The 26390-nt window shown below is 34.5% G+C and overlaps 4 protein-coding genes across 4 annotated transcripts; all 4 read right to left on the reverse strand.

Moving 5' to 3' along the window:
* Nucleotides 1-525: 525 nt before the first annotated feature.
* On the reverse strand, nt 526-3840 carry LOC102607427 (protein DETOXIFICATION 54). The gene is made up of 4 exons (XM_006473159.4): nt 3359-3840; nt 3110-3191; nt 2073-2999; nt 526-1380 (listed from the first exon to the last, which is right to left on the reverse strand). The coding sequence occupies exons 2-4, from the start codon at nt 3167-3169 to the stop codon at nt 799-801; spliced, it is 1569 nt and encodes a 522-aa protein (XP_006473222.2). The 5' UTR covers nt 3170-3191; nt 3359-3840; the 3' UTR covers nt 526-798.
* A 7700-nt stretch (nt 3841-11540) lies between these two features.
* On the reverse strand, nt 11541-14542 carry LOC102607714 (G-type lectin S-receptor-like serine/threonine-protein kinase At1g34300). The gene has a single exon (XM_006473160.4). The coding sequence runs from the start codon at nt 14277-14279 to the stop codon at nt 11733-11735; it is 2547 nt and encodes an 848-aa protein (XP_006473223.2). The 5' UTR covers nt 14280-14542; the 3' UTR covers nt 11541-11732.
* A 3234-nt stretch (nt 14543-17776) lies between these two features.
* LOC102616964 (GDSL esterase/lipase At4g16230-like) lies at nt 17777-19788 on the reverse strand. The gene is made up of 4 exons (XM_006473819.4): nt 19277-19788; nt 18866-19102; nt 18323-18575; nt 17777-18098 (listed from the first exon to the last, which is right to left on the reverse strand). Exons 1-4 carry the CDS (start codon nt 19673-19675, stop codon nt 17866-17868), a joined length of 1122 nt encoding a protein of 373 aa, XP_006473882.2. The 5' UTR covers nt 19676-19788; the 3' UTR covers nt 17777-17865.
* Nucleotides 19789-23446: 3658 nt separating this feature from the next.
* Nucleotides 23447-24133, reverse strand: LOC127902454 (E3 ubiquitin-protein ligase RZF1-like). Its single transcript, XM_052441365.1, has one exon. It carries the CDS (start codon nt 24131-24133, stop codon nt 23447-23449), a length of 687 nt encoding a protein of 228 aa, XP_052297325.1.
* Between the last annotated feature and the right edge of the window lie 2257 nt (nt 24134-26390).

The raw sequence follows: 26390 nt of genomic DNA on the forward strand, positions 1-26390 counted from the left end.
CAAATTGTGGGATAGAAATCAGAAACGGCATTTGTATCATCTCTCCTTACAACATACATAATTTTTTATTTGGTTATCAAATTGCTGTAGCTTCCTGAAGACAAGCTTTTACTTCTCCTTTTTTTCAGTTGCTTGAACTGGGGCAGGTATCCTTTTTACAAAAGCTATCAAATAAGTTGTCAACATGTAGGCCATTCGGTGAGATTGTGCTGGGCCAAGAACCAACTTTTGCTGCCCCTAATGATTTGTAGTTTTTGGCTACTTATGAACCGGCGTCAATTGCCGCATTTATTTCTTTTATATGTTTTTTCCGGTGTGCTTCCGTCGGCCTACCTTCATCAAATCTCAAAATTGGCAAACGGGAAAAATAACTTTTTTTTTTCTTTTTTTATCATAGAAAAAGAATTATCACCACTAATACTATTCAGTTGTTTGCTTTAGGGGCTTTACTCACTTGCCCGTCGCTGTAGTTTAGAAAAACGAGACCACCGAAGACCGGTGAAACCAATGAAGCAGCAAAATATAGGGAATCCTTTTGTTAAAATATTTCGCATCTTGTATTGGGGGGAGTAAGGAGTTAAGTAACTTTTCTAAGGCAACAATAGAAGCAGCATATGCCGACTCTAACCCCTTTGTCAAACAAAACGAAAGTTCAACACATGTATTTACTTAGATTCCCCACCCCGAGAAAAAGGCATCTAAAAGCCGAAAGCAAATCCCATAAAGCTAAAAACAACCATTCAACATATTCCACACAATCACTTTTGTACCGACAATTATCTTCACTTGAATATCATTCTACGAACCATTATCCAGAATGCCATTTCCATTTACCAGCAAGCCTTTACTCTCTTCTTCTTCTTCTTCTTCATTTGTGTCTCCAGCTCCTGCATTAAATGTACTAATTTCCAAGCTTGTTAGCTTCATGGCCTTCATTGCCTCGGCTTCCCAATCTGTGCGGACCAACACGACATACAGAATGGATACGGCACAAGCCGCTTGGGCCGATAAGAGACCGAACCAAAGCCCACTAAACCCGATTTTCTGCCCGAAAGCCAGGCCGACTGCCACCGGAGTTCCGACAAAGTAAAACGAACCCAAGTTGATTCTGGCTCCGATGACGGGCCTAGCGGTGCCACGTAATATGCCACATCCAGTTGTTTGAGGGCAGTTACCGAGCTCACAAAGTCCTATAATTGGCAAAACTGATTCAACCAAAGGTTTGACAAGATCATCATTTGTGAACAAACCAGCCCACCTATCTCTGAAGATCACGGTCCACGTCACATTGATGATTCCAATGAAGAACGCACAGCCTAATGCAACCATTGCTGCTAGCTTGGCTTTGTATGGCTTACCAGCTCCAAGTTCATTGCCTACCTGAGATTAGAAACATAGAGAACTAAAACTAAATCAATTTGCTCATAATTAAGATATTTCACAGGTGTGATCACAAAAGGCTCCACTAATGCCATTTGTTTGGTATCCATATAAAATTTGACATCACGCACTCACACACCAATTGCATTGGAACTTTTAAAGTGAAAGTAAACAAGTACTTATTTGTCTTGTGCTAATTTTGTCCGATCATATTACATGTGTGACCCTCAATGGGTCCCTACAAGTGAGGCAATCAAAATATCAAAATCACCTCTTTCCCTTGGCATTTTTCCTTTCTTTTTATTCCCCCTTTCTTTTAGCCTCTTTTTTTTTAAAAAAAAAAAATAAATAAAATTCTTTCTTTCTAATTGACACCAGATTCATTTTAAAAAAATAAATAAATTCAAGAACAACAAAATTGATATAAACCCCCCTTAATGAACCACCCACCCAGTGTGAAAGAGACGGCAAAAATCATGTAATCCAAAAATGCAAGACCAATTAATGCCTCTATATATATCATCAAGTCAACTCCCATGCTCTAGACAATTCACTAGTTGTAAATCGAATTTAATAGCGATGAAAAGTGAGTTATTGTTATCAAAACAAACACTCAATAAGTATCATGCAAAAACACAACGGCTCCAAACATACACTCTAAACCAAAATACGGGAGATGAAATGAAACGTACCCTGGCAGAGACGCAGCCAGCGAGGGCCATAGGGACAGTATACATCATGCTAGTAGTCTGAATCATAATCCCAGTGGCGGCCACAGAGAGTGTGGGATTCTGCAAATACCCAGCCATGAGTGTCACAATCTCGTACCACCACCACTCTAAACAAATTCCCAAGCAGCTGGGCACTGCCAACTTCATTAATGGCCCTATCCCACCACACACTCCTCCAAATCCAATCCCAGCCGTCGTCGTCCATGTCCATCTCGTCATCTCCCACCGTCCATGTCCACGATCATGATCAGGATCACCTCCACTCACCCACCACACGTACCCCACCAAAAATACCAACATGTTTAAGTTGCACACCACTGACGCCATGGCGACCCCTGGCACCCCCAGCTTCAGTTTCATCACGAGACAATAATTCAATGGCACGTGGAACATCACAGCCACTAATGTGCACCACATCATGGGCTTTGTCACCTTCTGTGACCTTAAAAACACCCTTAGAGGTTGCAACAAAGTGTTTGTTAATAGGTCCGGGAGCGCATATAATGTGTAAGTCGCTGCCATTGCTGTGATGTCTTTGTCCTGGCCCATGAAGATCATGACGGTTTCGAGATTGAGCCACAGGAGGCTGATGGGTATGGTGGCGAAGAAGAGTATGAGGATCATGCGTTGGAGGGAGAGTGAGAGGAGGTCCCAGTTCTTGCTACCGTAGGCTTGGCTGCAGACAGGCTCGAGCCCAGAGGCAAGGCCAACGAGGACAGAGTAGCCTGTGATGTTTGTGAAGCCAATGGAAAGTGCTCCTCCTGCTAACTCCAAGCTTCCAAGTCTCCCCAAGAACAAAACTGAAACAACTGCCCTTATAAACACCAGTATGTTCATTCCTGTCATTGGTAAAGCCATCCCCCATAGCTCTTTCAGCTCTTCAACAACCTGCTTAAATAATAAGAATCCAATCCAAGTTGACAAATAATTTAAAAGAGGCAATAATAGAAAAAGGAAAAGAAAAAACAAAAAGAATAGTTTTTGTTAATATTAATTACCTGAGAAAAAGAGGGGAGCTTGTGAGAATAAAAATCAAAGTCTTCGATGCGATCAGGCATGAGGGAAGTCCAAGAAATGGTACTAGACAATAAGAAAAAATTACAGTCAAACAGTGATCAAAGTGAAAATATAATTTTTACATTACTTTATTTTATTTTTTCGGTGGTTGTGTTGGAGGAAATGAAAATGAGAAAGAAAATCAAGAAAATAGACAAAAATAAAAATTTTAAAAAAAAAATCCAACCTACCCCTTGAGGCGTTTGAATATTGATGCTCTTGTCTTGTAAGTAGTTGTAGTAGCACTTGACTTGAAAGCTTAGCTAGTTATATGAGTATGAGGATAAGGTGACAGATGAAAAGGAGTTGATAAAAGTGGCGCCGTGCCAGGCGGCGAAGAGCAGAAAGAAAGAGGAAAAGGAAAGGTGGGAAAGGAAGGGATATTTGTGTGACTCTGGTATTGAAGGAAAGAAACAGCAAGGGGTTTTATTATTATTATTATTTCTATGCTCTCGTTATTATTAGTTTTAGAATTGTTGCAGAAAAACAAAGTGGTTTGGCCTTGCAAGAATCAGAGTACCGAGAGAAGCTAACAAACACAGAGTACGAGAGAGAGGGAAAACTTATAAAGTCGTTTTGCTTGCGAGAAGTGGACTCGTCACTTTCTTTTCTTTTCCTTTTTTTTTTTTTTAAATAATTTTTAAGTACTTTATTTGTTACATTTGTTTTTAGCTTTGCATTTTAAATTTAAATAAATGATAAACGAAAACTATTTCTGATGGAACGAGTGAAGCAAAAGCAAATGGATATGTTTTAGTATCGGACCAATTCAACGCGATTAAATTACACTATAATCGAAGCGTAATTAGATATTAGACGACTTAATAAGATTTTAATAATGTGTTAAGTGAGATTAGACGATGTTCTAATTCAAACGATTTTATAAGTGAGATTTTAATAGATATTTCTAAAAGAAAATTTTAATAGAGGGGTTTCTTATTTAAAAGATTATGAAAATAATAATTGAACTAAACCCCCTAATTATAGTAGGGTAAACCTATTTTCTCAAGTTATATTAGAAGAGAAATTAAACTATAATTATACTGAAAATAAAAAACTAAAACACATACTATAATTTACTTTAATTAAAATATAAAATATCAAAAGAGCTAAACTAACAAAATTCTTAAATTCTTAAATAACGTTCTATATCAATTTCCTTTCCTAAAATTATGTTTTTCCTATAAATAGATGTACAGGAGGAAATTGTATTCCTTCTACTCTCAATATTTTAAGTGGCTCAAACACCAATTCATTTCAAAGGAGAAAAAAGAAACCACTGTGTAAAATGAAAATAATCAATAGTCTTTGATCATTGCTATACTTTATCACGTAATGATTTTTACTTTTACTATTTGTGCGTGATTTTGATTTTAACCATATGTACATGTCAAGAAGAAGTTTTCATGTAACTTTTTATTAGTCTTGAAAATTTTACTTTATGAAAATTTTTTATTTATAATTCGTTATAAAATAATATTTCAAAAGATTTACATTCTCCTTTCTTATAAATTTCTAATGTCAATAAGGTTACTAACTATCATGAAAACTAGCTATAAGAACTTAAGTGGTATATATTCTAATTTCACAATCTCTTTGAAACATTGGAAAAGACTATTAGAGAGAATCCATATATATCCATTCTCATGACCTCGAAAGAATACTTGATCAAGGCATAGTTAAACTATTTGGCACGAAATGTTAAGTAAACTGATTATTAGTTGTAATGTCATATCAGTAGTGTTCGAAGCAGTAAATGTCTCCAACCCTTTTCCTCTCCTCTCTGATCATGTACTCATTGAAGCCTCTCGAAATTAACTCAACCCCTTTTGCAAAGTTCCTGGAATCGAATCGAAGATAATTATTTCTTTTCCATTTGCTCTTTCTTCTATCCGGGAAGATAGTGTTGTGGCCGTTTTGGATATTGTGTTTTCTTGTTGTTACTTACTCTTTAGATATGAAGCTTCTGAGGTCGATCGAATTCGTTGCACGCACGTTAACGTGACGTATCATTGCATGATTCTTCAATGCACCGACGCTTCTCCTAGCACGTCGGTGTAGGAAATCAATGGTTTAATTTGTCCATCTATTAGTTGTCGTTGCCAATTAATTAATTCAATCCAAGTGCGCTTGTGAAAATAGTGATAAGAGTACTCGCTCTATAGCTTGCTGCATGCATCAACTCTCGTGTCAAATTGTAACGTTTCTTACATTCCATGTTTGATGCTATCCATTTATGTATAACGTACGTTCCAATGAATATTTATTACGTACTACTACTTAAGTGAGAAAATTTCAGTAATTTTTCGGCAGTTTAGTAAGAGTGTTGTTTCGATGCAATTCGATTTCGTCCCGTCCTTTCGCCTAATTTAAAGGAAACGGCTCAAATTCAGCAAAATATATAAGTGAATTATCATCCACTTTTAGGCAATAATAATTTATATATTTTCGGGCTATGTATGTAACAGCAGCTTCAGTGATCATATTAATGCACGGACAATGAGTTGCAATTAATGATTTAAGGCATCACTGTCTTTAAAGATTCAAATATGATATTTATAAATTATAGGGTTTAAACTTTAAAGCCAAAAAAAAAAAAAAAAAACCAAATATATAGTACATTTTCACAAAATATGTTTACGATACTTGATATTAGTTTAAAAATTATATCAATATTACTCAAATCACACCTGCAGGTAGTCATATTAGTTAATGTTTGAATACATTTCATTTTTTTTTTTCCTATCTCGTCTTTCATCGTGTTTGTGTGTTTGATCTTATATATTATGTTGGATTTTCAATTAGTAGCTTCAATGTCTTGTATTTAAATACCAAAGTATTGTTTTTTTAAGTCTCTCAATCAATAACAGACTAAGCAAAGGCTTAGTGTTAACATTTATTTTTAATTTATTTTTCAAATCATTGGCCATATCTGATGTGTGCTTATGGTGGCAAACTGGCAATAAGAAAAGTGCCAATCAAACAATCAAATACAATCTGGCGAAAAGGTGACCGAATAAAATGGGGGACAAAATAACCTTTTTTGCAAAAGCTCCGGATTTTTTTGTAAAAACAGATTCCTTAAAAAATTAATTGATTAAACTTTTCAATGAGAATCCATAACAAATAATTTTGATTTTCATGAATAAGATTATAAAGGACACATGGTCACACACTGCAACAAGTTGTCATCTTCAACTTCAAGTATGTAAGAAGATTGACGGACTAATTAAGCTTTAAACGAATCCGAATTAATGCTTAATCACGATATAAAGATCGACATTTTCAACTTTTATTGAAAAGCTTCATATGGATGCTGATGTAGGATATTATTTTAACATTTTAGAATTTTATTATTTTAGGTCTTTGATATTTTTTATTTTAATTAGAATCAATCATGTATAGTATGTGTTTTAGTCATTTATTTTTATTATAATTGTGATTTAGTTTCTCTTTTTAAGTTAACTTAGGGAAGTAACTTTCCTCTATTATAAATAGTGAGGTTTTGTTTTTTTTTTTCCATACCTTTAACCTTTGATTTATTAAAAAAAAAAACCTATTTTATAATTCTCTTTGGATTATCTATCAAAATCTCTCTTGTAAACTCGTTCGAACATCATTTAATCTCACTAAATGCATTAGTAAAAACTCATTAAATTATTTGGATTAGAACAAAATCTAACCACGCTTCAATTTGAGTATAATCTAATCATATTAGTTTGGTCCGGTAATAAAATGATATGTAGTGTTTTTCTACCCTATCAATTTCAGTTCCGCTATCCCATTCCTTCAATGTGAATTTATGTAGTAGTTTGTGGTTTATTTGTTCCATATTTTGTTAACAAGAAAGATACATAAGAGTAGGGATTAAATATTAAGAAATAATTATCATTGGCAATGATGAACAGTCTAAGGGTAGCAATAATTATAACATTAATTCAACTAGTATGAATTCTATAAAAAAAAAAAAAAAAAAACTGGTATGAAAACAAATTGGCTTTGTTGTAAGGAGCTTCTTTCCTCCAACATAATAGCAATTGCTCACCAATTCAATGTTGAATGTCACCACACTTTCTTATAAAATTAGTAAGTAGCATAATTCCACGCTATTCTAAAGTGTGATTATTAATTACTTAATTTGTATCATGGAAGCATATATCCACATGTTTGAAAAGTTAGTAATTTTAACATTCAAGATGTTTAGTTAGGCATAATCGGGCAGGGGACAAAAAAAAAAAAAAAGAGATGTTCAGTTAGGTATAGAATGGAACTCATGCTAAAATAAAATATAAACAGTCCAAAGCACTTGTAATTAATTTATTAAGATATATAAGATCTTTGATTAAGTGGATTACAGGTTTTAGTGCACGAAAAGAACCAAAACGATTTGTTTTTTCCTCATTCTGGAGACCTTGTTTTAAAAATAATAAAAGTAAATTTTATTCCAAAGTTGTATGTTAAACAAATAATTCCCATAAAGATCAATCAGCATTATTGTTATAAACATAGCAAAGTCAACGCTAATGCAGGATTTTATTTATTTATTTTGTTCGTTCTTTCAATTTTTTTCTAGTATTTTTTTTCCTTTTTGTTTGGTGTAAGATTAAAATTAATTGTATGGTTCTCTTTCTATGCAAAAATGGGTCACTATTAATTTATAGTAAAGTATCAGTATATAAACCTATAAAGTTTGCGCATGGTTTGGTATCGGAAGCTATATATTTCCCCTATATATTCCCTTTGTCGCAAATCGAGGGTAGAATTAAAGCAACTTTTAAGTAAAACAAATGGTAGAGCACTTTGCATTTGGTAGGATATATATTTTTTTCTCCTATCAACCTCCACTCTTATAATATACAGACTAAAAGTAATATAATATTATTTTTTTTTAATAATGTTATATATGACTGTTATTGATATTACACCATATATTATAATTAATATTTACAAACAGATTCTACAATTGAGACATTCTTCGTGTCATGTACTTCTCTGAAGGGCTGCCTAAATTCTTTAAACCTTCTTAAATATTCAAGAACTGTCCACTCCACTCACATTTCGTGAGGGATAGACTGACTCTACTCAATTATTTGATAATTGAGGGAAGATTATAAATAACCCCCATAAATATTTTTATGAATCTCATAATTCGTGAGGGATAAACTGACTCCACTCAATTATTTGATAATTGAGGGAAGATTGTAAATAATCCCCATAAATATTTTTATGGAAACTCAAATTCTGGCACTCAACATTATAAGTGTAAGGATTCTCCCACTGGACCAAAGACCCATTGATAAAAGTAATACAATATTATATTATAACTAAAATGATCAATTATACTAATGGTTAAATAAACTTACCCCACCTTCTTATAACTTTCTTTCTATTCTCCTATTTCCTAAAATAAGAATTTGTCGGTCCTTAATTTCGCTGGGATTTCGGTCAAAATACTCCTAGTATTTTATTCATTTTTTGTTGTAAAATTTTTCTTCTCCTTTCCCCTTGTGTAAAGATGGATATTTTAATAAATTTAAATATAAAGTAATTTTCTCCATTTAGATGTAGACTTGTTGTGGCCTTAATTATTTTTCTCTTATTGTATGTGTTTTACTTCTTGTTTTGTACCCTCTAAAGTTTAGAACTTAAAGAGTTCATGTTGTGTACAATTACTTGCGATAAAAAAAAAAAACTGTTATTATAGTTAGTAATTGGAAGAATCAAATTTTACGGTGGAGAGTGATATGATCATATGAACGAGTTAATAAAAGGCATCTCCTATATTTTATTATGTTCAAGCCACTTATTGGTGATATATTTTATAAAAAAAAAATCTTTACCAAATAAGTTTTTTTCTTTTTCTTTGTCTTCGATTTGAAAATACAGATAACAATAACTTAAGTAAGAATAATAATGTCCCAAAAAGATACTTAATTTGCTCATAATTAATGTGATTATGCTGTAGAGTAGTAATAATGCACCTAGAACACCTATTAACTTTATTCCCGTGCCATGTAACAAGTTAAACGGACTTGACTAGCTTACAGAATCTGTAAGCAACAGACAGCAGCATCAGTCCTAGCTTGATTTTCAAAAGACACATGGTTATTGGTTAGTTTCAAAAAGCTATTACAACATATTATTATATTCTAATTATTAATAGCCAATAGTTAGTTACACACGTAAAATAATAAATAATAAAAAATATATTATAATTTTAATTGTGTAGTTATGAAAATGTGTTCTATCTTATAATGGGTTTGATATAGCCGGACCTTTAGTAATACTACTAGTTATTAGGCACATAGACCGTAGAACCACCAAAAAAAAAACTTATTTGCACAAGTGGCAAAGCAGCGACGGCATGATCGTTGGAATTAAAGCTCAATTAGTACAATCGGCACAAACCCACACGCCCTTGACCACGCATGACTTATTAGATATTCTTTAAGCTCTTGGGAGTTGGGACTCCCCTTTAAACCTCCCACAATGACGATCTATTTTTTACTGTCTCAAGTTTTTCTTGAGAGCAAAGCTTTCACACCCTTTTGAAATCTTTATGAATTCCCAATTTTGTAAACATAGTTCTATAACTAGTTGAAAATTTTATAAAAGGATAAATTGAGTTTGATTAACATTAAAATGTGTTTATCCCCAATTATGAAGCTTATTGTCTTTAAATTCTAATATATATCGTATAATCAGTTTTTTATAAACTCGACATCATATTGAAACAATGAAGAAATAAGTCATCTAATAATTTATTTTTATTATGAAAAACAAAATGGAATTAGTTTATCCTAGATGATATTTGAATTCAATTAAAATTCTATTGTATCTTTTGTCATTGTCTGTAATTTTGATTTAAGAAAGAGCTATAAGGATAACTAGCGTTAGGAGTTTTCGTAGGAGTTTTCATGGAGTGTTAGGAACTGCACTCTTTTCTTGGAGCCCTAGGCCCAATGACGAGCCTCTATTGAACCCCCCCACTTGTTTGTTCTTAATGTGTTTAAACTGTAGGCTTTGGCCCTTAAAAAATTTGGGTGTAATCGAGCTACAAAACGTTTGCAATAGTAATAGTAGTCTCTCTCTCTCTCTCTCTCTCTCTCTCAGAGTATCAAGAATGTCTTAATTATGTGGATAAATCAATAAATAAAAAAGCATAAAAAAATATAAAAGAATTTGTTTGTCAATGAAGATTAACAATCTACTGTATAAATATATAAAATGAATGATTGAGAGTGTGTCAAAAAAAAATTTGTGTTTAGTAAAAGAATTGTTGAAACCATTAGGATTTGGTCCAATGACTAGAGTCACTCCCTCATAAGTGTGAAGATGATTTTTTTTTTTAAGAGAGGAATTGAAGTCCCTCGAATATTTAAGAGGGTTAAAATCTGAGTGGTATTATATTAAAATTGATATAAATTAATCTCAATAATTATATAATTGTAAATATTATGAGCAATAATCTTTCGAAAAAAAAAAAAAGAGTAAAAGAATCGCTGATACGTTATGTCTCATTCATGATGTCTAGGTGTGCAATATCGAGTGATGAGTCGCTCATTATAACAAAAACGATGTTGCAGATTATATTCCACGACCATACATGAGCTGTCAGTATCGGGCTTTAGGTAAACCCCAATTTGAGATGCTTTTCTTTTCAAAGAAGGTCTCGACGTGTAATTATAATTTGATATGACAGCCTAATTTCTTGAATCTTGATATCTCTGTTGGGCTACTTTAATCCCACTTCCCACCAGTTGTTTTGGAATTTGGAAATTAAATCACTCTCTCTCTCTCTCTCTCTCTACATGATTGGTCATCGTGCTAATGATATAAGAAAAAATAAATAACAATACGAAAATAAAATTATAAGATTATCAAGCAGGCAGGTTTGAAATTCACATCGCAACTTTGACTTTTATGCATCCACCATGTGTGCGTGCGTGCATAAAAAATGTGTCGCGATCCCACTGTCATTGTATTGAAAGCGAAATTTCACCCAAACCTCACAAGATTTAGCCTCTGCTTCAAAACACTACTCCAGTCCAGTCAAGGACATGTGCTGCATGCGGCTCTTCGATTACTTCCCAAAAGGTCACAGAAAAAAAGTAACATTTGTACGATGAAAAATGTTAAAATCAAACTCATGAGTGACATAAAGACGACAGAATAAATTATAATATCATGTATGTGGTATTACAGTGTTAATTTATTATTTCATCTTTTTCTTCTTAATTATATGGGTGTAATAACTGATTCTGCCTTCCTTCTCTTTAATTTTTATCTGTATAAATATTCTCTGTTCAAATATCAGTGCTAGCACTTTGTACAATAAACCAAAGAAAAGTTATATCATTGCCAGCCGAAAAATGCTACAAGAAACAGATAATAGTTTTTTTTTTATTTAGGAAGCATTTACTTGCAAGCGTTACTATTTACATATTTCTCGAATGGACTTCCATTAAAAAAACTTGTACAGGCAACTAATTTCTGATGGTGATGCACCATAAATTAAAAAATTACATAATATTGAATATTGGTAACATTAATTTGAAATGCACGTCAGTTTGGGCTTGATGATCGCAAAAGGGATGAAGATGCCCTTTCGATATTCCTATCCGAAGCTAAAGCCGAAACCCCAGTATGAGTTGACGAGGATGAAGATGGGGCTGGTGCTGAAGCTGCAAAAGTTGAGAGAGCACTGGTGCTACTACTCATATTGACGCTGGTTCCACCAACAGACCCTTCAGTCAATGCCTTTGGTGCCGGCGGCTTCTCAATCTCCGTAATTCCTTCTAGCATCTGCACCACTTTTCCCATCATTGGCCTCTGAGATGGTTGCTCCTGAATGCACCAAAAGCTCACTTGCATTGCCCTCATAACTTGCTCAATATCCACGTCTTCACCAGCTAAACTTTTGTCAACAATTCCCTTAACGTTACCCTTCTCAAACTCTTCGTAGGCCCACAAAGAGAACTTTTTTCGATTAGTCTCTTGCGAGACTTCGAAATTCCTCCTTCCACTCACTATCTCCAACAAAACCATCCCATAACTGTAAACATCAGACTTCGAGGTGATAGGCAGATTTGCTAGCCATTCTGGCGCTAAATATCCTCTCGTCCCTCTAACACTCGTCAGTGTTCGGTGCCTATGGTCCTTTGGATTTATGAGCTTTGCAAGGCCAAAATCCGACACTTTGGCATTGTAATTCTCATCTAAGAGGATGTTTTCAGGCTTTATGTCACAGTGAACAATGCAGTCCCGACACTCCTCGTGAAGGTATGTGATTCCCCTAGCAGTTCCAAGAGCAATGTTAAATCTACTCTGCCAATTCAACAATTTCCCTGACCCCTCTTCGTTTGCGAAAAGGAAGTTATCAAGAGAACCATTCTTCATGAACTCATATACAAGAAGCCTATGCTTCCCCTCAGAACAAAAGCCAACTAACCTGACCAAATTTAAATGATGAGTGCTACTGATCGTAGCAACCTCCATCCTAAACTGTTTTTCGCCCTGCTCAATCCCCTCTAGTTGCTTCACAGCAACAACTGTTCGATTCGCAAGAACCCCTCTGTAAACAGCCCCAAACCCTCCAGCTCCAAGCTTGTCCTTAAACCCCTTTGTTGAACGTTGGAGCTCCTTATATGAGAACTGCACCGGCGCCCCAGAAGCATATTCAAGCAGCGCATATTGAGCTGACAAGCTGACAAATTTAGGACTATTTCTACAGCACCAATACCACAATCCACCCTCCAGCACAACCAAAACCATGAGGGTAGCCAGAACAGCAACTACAACAATCCATGCTTTCAACCTCCAGCTTTTGCTTTTCTCCTCAGCCTGCAGAGAACCCGAGGGGTTTGGTAACACTGGTCCACATACCTTAACATACGAAGTACTAGGAAGCGCAGGATTCTGAAACCCACTAACAAAATCTGGTGTTTTCAAGTAACACAATCCCGTTCCATCAGATAACGAAGTGGATGCAACACAAGAACCAGTAACCAAACAATTCAATCTGCAAGCTGATATCCCGACAAAGAAAACCTGAGAAGATAACTCAGGCTGAAATGTCAAGAACTTTGTATGTGGCAACTCCAACATCGTAGCACTCCCAGGGCAACTATCAATCTCTACTTTCCTCCTACACCCTTTCCTTCTATCGTTCTGATCAATAAATTCAAAATTTTGACTGGGACATTCACACAGCGGATCCAAACTCGAATCATTATAACCATTATAACCACAAATACCCATATTCCCACAGTACCCAAAAACTTCACACTGATCAGTAACAGCCGCCCATCTTCGAGTTGTAGACCCAGAACCTCTAGCAGAACTGAAAATCCTCAAATTCCCATCGCTGCCTAAACTCAGGAACCTCAAAATATCACTACCCTCAGCATAATCACTACTATAAGCAATGATAGCAGCAGTATTAAAGGAAACATCAGATATAGACAAAATCCCAACAGGCTGCAATCTTAAAATGGGTGAAGTCAAATTTGAGTTAACAGTGGAGTTCAATCCTTGGTTAAAATAGACTACGCTATCATTCCACTTGAGGCTCAGATTCCCTGATTTAAGAAGAGTAAAAGAATAATACCCAGATCGCAAAGTCTTGTCGGAGGTGAAATTCTGAGAAGGAACGATGGTATCGGTGGGGTTATCAAAGGAGGACCAGGCGGAAACGCCCCCGTTTTTGAGAAGCACGAGATTGCCAGAGTCATCGAGAGAGGCAGAGGTGACATTGAGCCGCTGGGTGTTAGAGTCCCAGACGATAGCGCCGGAGCCGCTGATGAGGCGGAGGGTGCCGCTGGAGTGAAGCTGGAAGGAGGCAGAAGAGTCAACGGGGGTGCTTCCGGCGGTCCAGATGGGAACTCCGCCGGAATAAGTGATGGCGGGAATGAAAGAATTGCGTGACCGTTGAATGAATGAAAGAGAGAAGGTGGAGTTTGGGGAAGGCCAAGATTGGTTCAAGTTAGAAGCCGAAAGACTGGAACCTAAGCTTATGTCTGCAAAGGAAGAGATGAAATTAAGGCTTACAGATAAAGAGAGGAGGAGTAGTAGAAGCGAAAGAGAGGAGGAAGAAGAAGAATTTAGGGTCATTTTGCAAAAAACGATGAGTTTCGTTCGGGTTTAAAGCTTTAATGCTATTTATTTTGAGAGACTAAAGATGAACGATGTAAAAAATAACGAGGAACAAAAAAGCAAGACTTTTCAAAGGAGGAGAGGAAGACTTTTTCTCATTTCTCAGCTGCAGCTGCCTGCCGGTCCCTCACGGAGTCCGCCTATTCCTTTCCACTCTGCTTGGTGCTGTGCCATTCGTCTCTTTTTTCAATTTGGGCGATCATTATTTTACTTTTACCTATGAAACTAAGAACTCCCATCAAAGAACCGAGTAAACAGACAAGCAGTTTGATTTGACCTCCTTTCTTTCTTTCGCTAAATTAACATTTGGATCCTTCATTTTAACCCAAATCACAATTAAGATTCAGTTTACGTTACATTTTCCACAGGACCCGCAATTCTTATTTCTTAATTCTACATCGACGCTGGGAAGATTCTATTAGAAAAAAGAAAAACAAAACAAATTAATTGGCAATTACTTTTTCGTATGTATAATAATTTCATATGCAATACATTTCATACATGTATCGCGAGGGTCTAATGGAGATTAAAGTCATAAGCTCATTGTTAAAATTAATTATTTGATCGGAATATCTTTTGAACATTGGAAATTTTGCTTTTCGTTAACAATCGATAAATTTAATTATCATTTTTCGAATGTACACTGTAGGGACCTGTTTAAAAATAATTATAACTTATGCTTTCACTTTATTTTTTTTGAAGTTTACGAACCTAACCGTGATTACTCTGTTTTCTCTCTTTGTTTTCTAAATATTTCATTAGAAATATTTTATGTATAGTAAGAAATATTTGGTTTCCATTTATTTTCTAAATGATAAAAGTATATTAAAAATTTATTTGGAATGCTATCATTTTTAACTTCTAAAAAAAAAATTCATTAAAACTATTTTATTTAATAAGAAAATTTTAATTTCCATATATTTTCTAAATGATAAAAATAATAAAAAATTATTTGCTATAATTTTTAACATTTATTTTTTAATTTTTTCCAAATAAAAAATATGTTTGGTAAGTTATTTTTAATGACTTTTATTATGGAACATTATTTTTATTCTATTTTTCTTTTAAAAAGTCGCATTTTTTTTCGGCGTTTCTGCGGGGTTCGAAAAATTTTTCCCCAACTTAAACGGTCTGGGTTCCTTGTTTGACTTGACTTTTTCCTTTCCTTTCTCCTAGTCCTAGAACCTGTTCACCAATCACCATCATCAACTAGCATTAGTGAAACTTAAGAATTAATTTTAAAATTGTGTTGTATAGATTGATTTTTTAAATTATTTTTATTTTTAAAGACAATAATTTACTGTTTATTTTTTTAAAAAAAAATTAAAAAATCATCAACTCACTCTCATTTTTTCATACCTTTTTAAATAAAAACAAGATGTAACTTGAATATTATTGTATATATTTTTACCTTTTTTTGAACGATTTGGTCAACTTATTTAAAGCTTTTAAACATCTTGTATATTATTATTTCGGACCTGCGGACACGGTGAAGTCAAAAATCATACTTTTATATCGTATACAATTTTATCAATAACAAATCACTAATTTGATATAATTCGTATAGCTCACGTCAAAATGGTATCCGTTTTAAAAGCAGAGATCAGGACAACTGGAAGGAACCAAGCTCATAGACAGAGCAGACAAATGACAATAGTAACTACGATTGGTACCAATTAATGATCTAAGCTGCGGCTAACTGGTTGATATTAATGGGTTAAGCTTCATCTTTATTCGAAGAAGCAAAAGCCTTGTCTGCTACGTGAATATTCACAGCTGCTGTTGGATGGATGCGACCCATGAAAATCAACATACTTTCTTCTGTCTCTACACACTTTTCCATCCTTTTTGCAAGCAACTCTATTCCCACCTGCAGGTAGTGAACTCTTATCACAGCAGGCTCTTCTTATCTCTTTGAATCCTGTGAAGTGTGAACCATCAATTGAGTTAATAAAAACAATTGAAAGAAAAAAAAACTAAACCTTAAATTGAATCAACAGTGACCAAATTAATTCGCAGCTGTTTGGTTTTAATTTTAAAGTTCGGTTTTGTCTTAGGAAAATGAAGATGATAAAATTAACCATACCTCTGGAGGCAGCTTCTTCGATGATGTCCTTAATTATCTTGTACTGTTTAGCATGAACGAAAGTAGAACCAGGCAATTCATGCTTGATAAGATCAACAATGGACTTCGAGCAAATATTGAAATTGAAGGGCTGAACAACCCGGTTCAGCTCTTCTAAGCATGCAGCCCATTTGCATTGGCCGAAATGCCTTAGCCATGGGAGTGCACCCAATTGACGTTACCATAAATTTTCGTCCTCCTAAACCGTACAGCTTCTGCATCAAACACATGATTTTTTGCTTCTGAAAATTTACAACTATGAGAAATTGGCTACGTTAATAATTTCGTATGATAAATGACTGGCAGATAGCTTATATAGGATGATTCGAATAGAAAATTGGACTCATATTAGTTAATCACTTTATTGACAACAAAAGAAATAGATTACATTTCGCAATTGTGTGCGTCTAATTTCACTATTGGCTTGTGGGAGTTTCGATTACGCTACAAGTGGACTAGATCTATACATATAAAAGGGTTGGGTCACAAGCGGCTACACCTCTTACTATAACCGTATATGCGTTGAAAAATAATAATTCTACAGTTTTTTTTTTTTTTTTCATTTATTGCTATGTTCGCTTTAGATATTAATTTGAAAGATTAGGGCTGTGAATGATCCGAAACTATTAATTTGCTAAAAAAAAATTCATGGAACTCACTGCATTTGTTATCCGTTCAGCTGCATTCTTCACGTCTTTCTCATTTAATTTCAAGTTTTCACTACACTTCTTCGGCTGGAGAAATTCTAGAATATCCATGATATATTACAACCAATTGATGCATGTATGATATGTGTAGTGGAATTTAATATAATCACCGCTTGTATAGTGATTTTTCAAAACAAATACACACATGTCATAATATCATTTATTTGTTAAATGATTAATATAATACCTTTGATATATTCTAGAATTTCTCTTTCGGCTGACTACAAATTTTAAATTTTTTTATTATACGCCACACTTTTTTTTTGTTCTACCATAAATTTTAATACATAACATAAAAATGTAATAAAAAACTTGGGAAGTGCATAAATTAGAAAACTCAAAAAGCGCAATAAAGAAATTACGTGGTGAAGTAATCAACAAAAGCAATGATGTCTATATATGTTTTCTAGGCACTTTACTATCTAATTAAGCTCCACAAATTTTATGTATCATCATTATGAAGCTCAATTTGATGGAAAAGTACACCGTACAAGCTCAAGATAAGCCGAGAAAGACAACACTAACATTATATGAGATCATTTACAACTCTATATACTGCTATACACTTTTATATAAATGTGAGTGTATGAATGTATGTATATAATTTTGTAATGCACTAAACATCAACATGAGTTAAGCCATTAAATTAAGCTTCAAGTTTCAGGATTCTACTAAAAATTAATAGCCAAATGGAGAGAACAATTACAATATTCTAGAGTTTTGCTAATTGGCTAACATTAATGGGATAAACTTCATTTTTAAGGTAAGAAGAAAAAGCCTTGTTTGCTATGTGAACATTCACAGCTTCTGTTGGATGCAGCCCATCGAAGTAAACATAAGCATTTCTGTCTCCGCAAACATTGCCGCCTTTTCTGCAGGAAACCCCATTTCCTCCTTCACTTAGTGGGATCAAATCACAGCAAGCTCTTTTTGCATCCTTAAATCCTGTAGTACATCCATTTTTTTTTTTTTTAATAAAGTAAAAATAAATTATGTTTACTAACGTGACAATTAGACATGTGCATGTATCAATGGAAACTGAAACACAGAAAAGTATGTTAAATTCGTGACTTGTAATCTACAACTGTTTCATTGTCTTTAAGAGTTATTAATCTAAGTTCAACAGGATTTAATTATTTAGAATAAGGACGAAAAATAATCTTAATCACCTTTAGAAGAAGGGTCTTTGATAATATCCATGATAATCTTGTATTGGTTAACAATAACAAGATTAGAACCGGGCATTTGTTCCTTGATAGCATCAGCCGTAGACTTCAATTGAGTATTGAATTGGCGAACCCCCCGGTTCAGTTCTCGTAAGCAGTACTTTTGCTTCGGCTTAAATGACTTTACCATGGGAATGCACCCAATTGGGTACAATGACATTAGCACAAACTTTCTTCCTCCCAAACTGTACAGCTTCTGCACAAAACAAAAGATTTATTATTTTTTATTTAATTGTTAATTAGAAAATATTCAAAAACAAAACTACCGCACCAAAAAAAAAAAGAAAAAAAGAAAAAGAAAAGGTGAGATAATTTTAGAAATTAAAAGATGTTTTTTGCTTTCTTGTAGTTGACAAAGAAATAAACGTGATTAATGATATAAGTTACTCATAATTCTAACAGTCAATTTCAGCAAAACCTTGAGATGCTGAAACAGAGTCCTTAAATTGGTGCAATTTTTTTCTGGTTTCCAATTTTCGATCGTACCTTGAGATGCTGAGACAGAGAGTTTGTAAGATTTGAAGCGAAGCCCTGATCAAGAATGGTACTGCCATTCAAACTTGGCCGAAAATAATTGAAAGTATAATCATTTCCTCCCACTCCCACAACAAACAAGTATTTTGAGAGTAAATGTGTGCTGTTGCAGCCCAATTCAGCTTCTAATTCTGGAAGTGTCACTTCCTCAAACTTGTTTATTTGTTCAGTTAGACTATACACATGGCCCTGAAATTTTTCATTCAACATACAATTATAATATTATTAGCTCGCTCTATCTATCCTATGAACTGAAGAAATAATCACTTGTTGTTGGGGGGGGGGGGGGGGGGGGGGTGGGGGGGTGGGTGGGTGTGTGTGTGAAACTGCTGAGTGTTTGATAAAGTGTATCGCTTGGGTTACCAGAAATGAGCCAGTGTCATCTAATATGCCTGAGCCACCGGAAGCAAAGTTGACACCATGAACAATTTTGCTGGCTTTAGTTGAAGGATCGGCGAAAGGCGGAATCAAGCCAGGAAGCTGAAGCTGCTCTCCAAGAAGATCAATCACATTTTTTCCATTTGTGTATCTGCCAGAAGGTCCATAAGGAAAGTCAATTCCATATGGCAAATAATTTACTTTTGCTTTGTTTTGAAGAAAGTTGTTGTTGCCATTATCAACCAAAGAGCTTCCAAATACAAACATTCCTCTGATTCCACTAGCAGCTGTTCCTTTTTTCTTACTGGCCGCGCAATGGCAATTGCATTGCAAGAAAAAGGAAGCGAGAGGGAATAGGCAGAGGAGAAGCAATTTTATTTCCATCGCTTTGGGAAATTTTGTTCAATACTGATGGCTGAATGGTTTCTTTTTTTTTTTTTGATGATTTTGAAGGGAAAAAAAATGTTGAATTTCAGTTGAAATGGGTGGCATATGATGTTTTATTTATAGGGAAGATTTGAGACTTAAATTGTATTTATTTTTTAGTACGAGTTAGGACTTCAATTAATTATTCTCCAACAACTCTCTTGTTTAAGTTACGTAATCTGTAACTTACATCAGCTCAGAATAGTGTTTTTTTTTTCCTTTTTAATGGCTTAATTGTTGGTTGTCAAGCAATTAAAAAGTCGTGGAAGATTACTTGAACAATTATAAGTTATAAATACTACAACTTAGGTGCTGCTTAATATTAAATAAGAGAGATGAATTTTAATCTTAATGTTTTGTTCCCATGTATAATAAAAAAATTCCAAATTTTAATTTTGATTTAGTAACGCCAACTGATTTTTAATTATACTTATTTAAGTTTGAACATTACTGTTTTTAGCAGATTTTGGAAGCATGTATGAATATCACAAAACCAACTTAAGAACAATAAATTTATTTTTATCGGGAAGCGTGGCGCCTCCCTTGTTTGGAATGTATGGACTGTTTAGGGTTTTTTTGGAGTGAAGGAGGATTGAAATAGTGGTGGATATGGCAGGGGTTCGACTTTAGGTACAAAGAGCCTCCAAAAATCATTCTTAAACCTGCAAAACAACGAAAAAAAAGGTTAGAGGTGGAGTCGGGGTGGCCGGCGACCACACTTCGACGCTCAAATCAAAGTTGAGTTTTTTCAGGTTAGAGAGCTTGCAAGCTCTTAGTAATGAAAAGTTAGAGGTTGAAGAAACCTTAGCTCTTGTGATATGTATGCTAAATTACTTGATAAAAAATTAAACTTGAATATTTATAAGGTTTACCCCAGATGCCGTGCCACCTGACGTTATCTTATTGACATTCATTGCTGTTATGTCAAGAATATTCTTATTTTCATACGTATGGCGGCTTGGGCATTTCAAAAATATGTGTGGAGAGCAAGTTTGAGGCGTATTCACGTGTTAGGCACAATGGAGTGGTCTCGCGTACCTCTGTAAATTCTGTTGTAAATTTACAGGTGTGACAAGAAAAAATTGGTGGTTCCAACTGTCATAGTATCAACCTTTTAGCTTATTTGTTGGCATGACAGACGACTATCCTTTCTTTTGTAGCATGTAATTTTTTTATCGATTACTTTTTTTTTACAGGTATTTAGTAGATTTTTGTGAGATTTGGGACTCATCTATCTCTTGACATTTTTATGAATATTTTTTCTGATATTTTTGCCCTTACTCAGTATACCCCAAGTACCCCACAGAGCATCTGGGGTGCACAGGGTAAATCAATTTCTTAATATCGACATGTGGCACTCTGTCATTGGGTCTTCTATTTCCTTCCTAGACAATTACCATTATGTTCATGCCAATATGAAAGTGAGCTGTTGTGTGACTAAATTAATGACAACTGTTTTATCTTGGGAAAATATTTTGTAATTCTCAAACTATGTTTTCTTAAGAACGAATAAAAAGAAATCCTCCTCTAAGCTTTTTACTTTTAACAGTCCTAACTCTTAAACCCAACACTCCTTTTTTGAAAGGTTGAAAAAATTAAAAACATGAAACTACTAGTTTTGTCAAGATCAGAAATAGCCTAATGTCTTTGAAAGCTAAAGTTTTTTTACCATGGTATAAAATCCCTCTACAGACAAGAATTAAGTGACAGACACCAATCAACCAGCAAAAATGGAGATAGAAAATTTGAATTTCATGAAAAGAGAACTAACAGTGAGTTGCTATCTCCACTGGATTCTAACATATGCTGAGATTCCATCATTGAGTGTAACTTCGCGTGTGAAATTGAATTCACATGGTCACCAACTTCGTAATGTTATCATTTCGTTTCTAAAATGGGAAATGAAATTAAGTGCGATTGATAATTGATTCTACAAAAAATAAAATTGACATTTTCAATTTGGTAAAAGGTTTTGTTTATGACTCCAACAAAAGAGCTGAAGGCAACTATTGCAAATGTTTTGAACCTCCCTGATAATTCGGCAGAAGAAAAAATAACACCCAATAGAAAAATGTTTAGTTGCTTTCTTTCCTTTTCCCAGGACCATCAGGGATTTTTTTTTTTTTTTTTGTTACCAATTATGACAACAATGGCAACAGTGGCAGTGCTTTGCTTTCTGGGAATTGCAAGAAAGCCATAGGCAACAAGCAAAAATATAAATGCAAGCAGTAAAGGGCGGGTGAGTTTTGACAGCAGGTGTCGTTGTGATCATTTATGAGTGTCCGCGACAGTGAAGGCAATGCAAATTAATTGCACCAAAATTGGCCAGCCATTTGGAGAAATTTTAACGGCTGCAATTCTGTTTTTGCGTCGGTTCAATTTAGCTAGCCTTTGACTCCCTTCCATTGCTTGCTCATCTTGTCGGAATGTCGACTGGTGTCCGTGTCTTCAACGGAGTGAATATTTAATATGCTTCCATCAAACGATGTCTATTATATCCAATTGGGTATTTTAATGACTGTTTCTTTATCCGGATACGGATATGCTATTCATGCCTTTCCCAATGTCTGTGCGTAAATTGATCCCATATACTCGGCCGGCGGTGAATCTATGTCATAGCATTAATGAGAGTATGGATCCGAGCCACTACAAGATTCTTTATATTTCTTTCTCAATGAAAAATTACGTAGAGATACATATAAAATTTTAGACTATATGATATGAGGGTAGAAATTTAAATTGTGTCATAATAGAATTTGATTTAAGTTATCTCAATAGATATAGGTCTCATGTAAATACGAATAAATTTTTAATAGATCAAAATATCTAAACAAATTTACTTATGTAAATATAAGTGAACTTCCAATTGCGTAATATATATTACTGATTCAAAAATTAAAAATTAAAAATGATCCCATGAGGTGTATGTACTTTTGATAGAAATGAAATTCCTCTTTTTCAGCAGGTTTAGTCATTCGAAGGTTGCAAGAAAAAATTAAAAAGCTCTCACATGAAAGGGGGGGAAAAGAAAGTGAGATATATATAGGAAATTTACTCACACTTTATAAGTATCACATAACCTTACAATCCAATGACTACCTTACCTTATACTAGTTAGGGTGTGGGTTTCAAGTTCTCATGAATTTACCGAGTGGTTAAATCATACTTAATAGAATACTCGATTATACAGTTAGTATATATCTATGATGTATCTTTTTAAATATTGATGAGAGTAAATAAATATTTTTAGATGTGAAGATAGAAGTCTTATAACAGTCAGGGTATTCTTTCGAGACACTTCTGAATTTTACTGTATGTATATTTGTAGATTCGGACTCGCAATATAATATATAATTCAGAAGAAAACATAATTTAAATAAAAAAAAAACAGAGGCTTTGGAATTTGGATAATTTCTAAATAGAAAAAAGAAATCAATAAGGAGTATACAGTGGGAAAACTAAAAGGTTTTGGGCTGGGCCCGTCAAGGGGTTGTATGGGATTTTGCTTTTTAAAGAATTTTTGTCATAAAATAATTTCTAAGTAGTTGGTCGAGTTGAATCAAAGACTACATGTCATGAAATAATTTCAAAGGTGGAATTTTCGTAATCCGCAAGATATATTATTATTGGGCAAAGATGTTATCCAACAGAATTATTGAATCAACTACAAGGAAGAATCAATGTATGGCAATTGTGTAATCAAGAATTTAGTACAAAGATGATCAAAGATTAGCCAACAAGATCTTCATATCGAATCTCGCGTCGACACATGGGGCAAGAATTCTGCTCCTCCAGCCATCGAGAAATACACGACGCATGGAAGTTATGATGACAAGGCATCGGAATCACCTCCTCCTCCTCCTCTCCCTTGTTTTCTTCCTTTTCCATTAACTCTTCCAAACAAACCGCACACGTATCCCCCTCTTTCACGATCACACCCTTATTATCAATACTACTCCTCTGTTTTCTCGACAACATCTCGACAGTAATTCTCGACGCTTCTTTTCTCAACAACCTCTCCATCTCCTCATCATCACCTTCGCCTTCAACCACCTCGATTCCCAAAGCATGGACTTCGGCGAACAAGTGAAACCCCACTGAGCCACCAAAAGACAAATAAGAAGCCACATTTGATATTTCTCTGATCAAGAAATTGCAAAGCATACGGTTAATATTTAAGGCCGTGAGTGCATGCGCGAGGCACACCGGCAGAGCAACTGAGTCTGATGGAATTTGAATGAGAGGAAAGCTCTTCGGAGAGAACGTGTAATCTTCTAATATGATTACTCGGCCATTGCGGCTTCGATACTGCTTTTGAAATCTTTCGTTGAGCATAATGCTTATATTGCCAACTGGGTTATTGCTGCTGCTACTTCTTCCATGTACCTCGTGGAGACGGAATTGTAATAAATCCATTGATGAAGAGACAAATATTTGATCAATTATGCAAGAAGATGATTATTCAGTGATTGATAAGTGCTCTTGCGGTAATTAAGTGATTAACAACTTTTAGCTTTAGGAGATATATATATATACATATAGAGTGCGAGAGAGAGCTGCTGCCCTGTTTCCTTCAGGGAGACGGTAAAGCAGGAAATAGGAAGCTATGGATTTTATTAATTCCCCCATTCATTAACGGCAAAGTTTCCTAAATATTTCCTTTATCGCTTAGGATAAAATCATCAAATTATAATAGGCCTATAGCGATTATTGTCTCAAAATATTTAAACTTGATAAATGTAATACCATATAAGTATCATATTATTTGCTGTACAACCAAATTTTATCCGAATATTGAAAAAAAAAAAAGTGATGTAAACACTATTATGTCATTACACCACTATCTTGTTCCATGTTATTATGTTTAAACTCATTAATAAATTCAAAATCATCATAAATACAATATGCCAATCGCAGAATTCAAAATCATGATGAGTACTTATCATAAATTCAATACACTTATCACTAAATTTAAATCCTCAAAAATACATTATATCTAAGAGTTCATTGAACTCAAGGCTCCGACCTTAACTTTTTAAAAGTTAAAACTACTCACTTAGAGATTTCCTTATATTTTTAATAGGAGAAATTTTTTTTAACGGTGTCATCATTATCACGTTACCGCACCATTATTATAACAAATGTTATATTTTGTCATATAAAAAAAAAAGAGTGAAATTTGATTTTGAAAATGAGTACTTGTCAAAATAAGTAAATAAATAAACTTAAGAAATGACTGACACTTTAGTGATGGCACTATCCATGAATTGAGTTGTCTTAGTAGTCTCTTAGAAAACAATTCTGATTTTCGTGTCAGTTCAATTGAGCTATAGCTCGACTCTCATGCTCATCTTGTTAGAATTATGAGTCTTCATAGTGAATTTAATATGTCTACCAAACTACATGTAAAATGCGTTTAATTGGTTGTTTTAATGTTTATTTTTCCGGACACAGAAGGGTTTCTAATAAAATGAGGAATGGTTTGTTCGATTATCGATTGCAAACGGCGTGGATGTAATTATGTAAATCGATCCCATATAGTATGTAGATCATCACCTACCATCCCAATGTGACAGTCAACTGTTCTCATTGTTAGTGGTTGAATGGTAAGTTTGTCATGGAAAAAAGAAAAAGAAAAGGAGCTCTTTTACTTGTATGATAAAATACTACCAAATAAACTGTTTCTGAAAAGCTTTTAGTTTTGCCTTCTTAGCAGTACAGAGTTGTAACTGTAAGTTGATTAAGCAAATCCGCAAATTATTATCAGGGCAAAGATGTTGTTTTTGTTCAAAGAAGCTAGCTATAAACACACATGTGTATTCAACAAAATATTGTACCAACTACAAGGAAAAGGAAGAATGAGCATTATTTGTAATCTTAATGCTAAATCAAGAATTTACAAAAGAGAAAAAGTTTAATCAAAGATTAGCCAACAAGATCTTCATATTGAATCTGGCGTCGACACATGGGGCAAGAATTCTGCTCCTCCAGCCATCGAGAAATACACGACGCATGAAAAATGTGATGACAAGGCATCGTAATCAGCTGTGTCTTTTTCTCTGTCGTCTGTCCCTTGATTTCTTCTTTTGCTATTAACTCTTCCAGACAAACCGCGCAGTTATCTCCGGCTTTCACAAGCTTGTTGAAATCCAAATCCAAAACCCTCCTCTGTTTTCTCGACAACATCTCGACAACGAATCTCGACGCTTCCTTTCTCTCCGACCTCTCAATCTCATCTTCAACCACCTCAATTTCCACAACTTCAACGTCGGCAGACAAGTGAAAGCCGGTTAAGCCACCCGACGACAAATAAAAAGCCCCCTGTGCAAGATGTTGGTGCAAGAAAACACACAGCATGTGATCAAGATTTAAGGTCACGAGTTCCCGAAAGAGGTACATTGGTGAAGTAAGTGCGTTTGCAGGAATTTGAATCACAGGAAAGCGGTTCACAGATCGTGTGTAATCTCGTAATATGAACTGTTGGCCGTTACTGGGGCTTCGATTCACCTTTTGACATCTTTGTTTGAGCACAATGCCGATATTGCCAACCGGGCACATTAGTGGGTTGTTGCTGCAGCTGCCTGTTCCTTCTAGGTGTAGATTGACCCGTACATCCATTGATGATGAAGAGAAGAGACAATAAGAATTCAGATTTGACTAAAGAAAGTGCGTT

The sequence above is a fragment of the Citrus sinensis genome, chromosome 5, assembly GCF_022201045.2.
Source record: "Citrus sinensis cultivar Valencia sweet orange chromosome 5, DVS_A1.0, whole genome shotgun sequence".
NCBI lineage: Eukaryota > Viridiplantae > Streptophyta > Magnoliopsida > Sapindales > Rutaceae > Citrus > Citrus sinensis.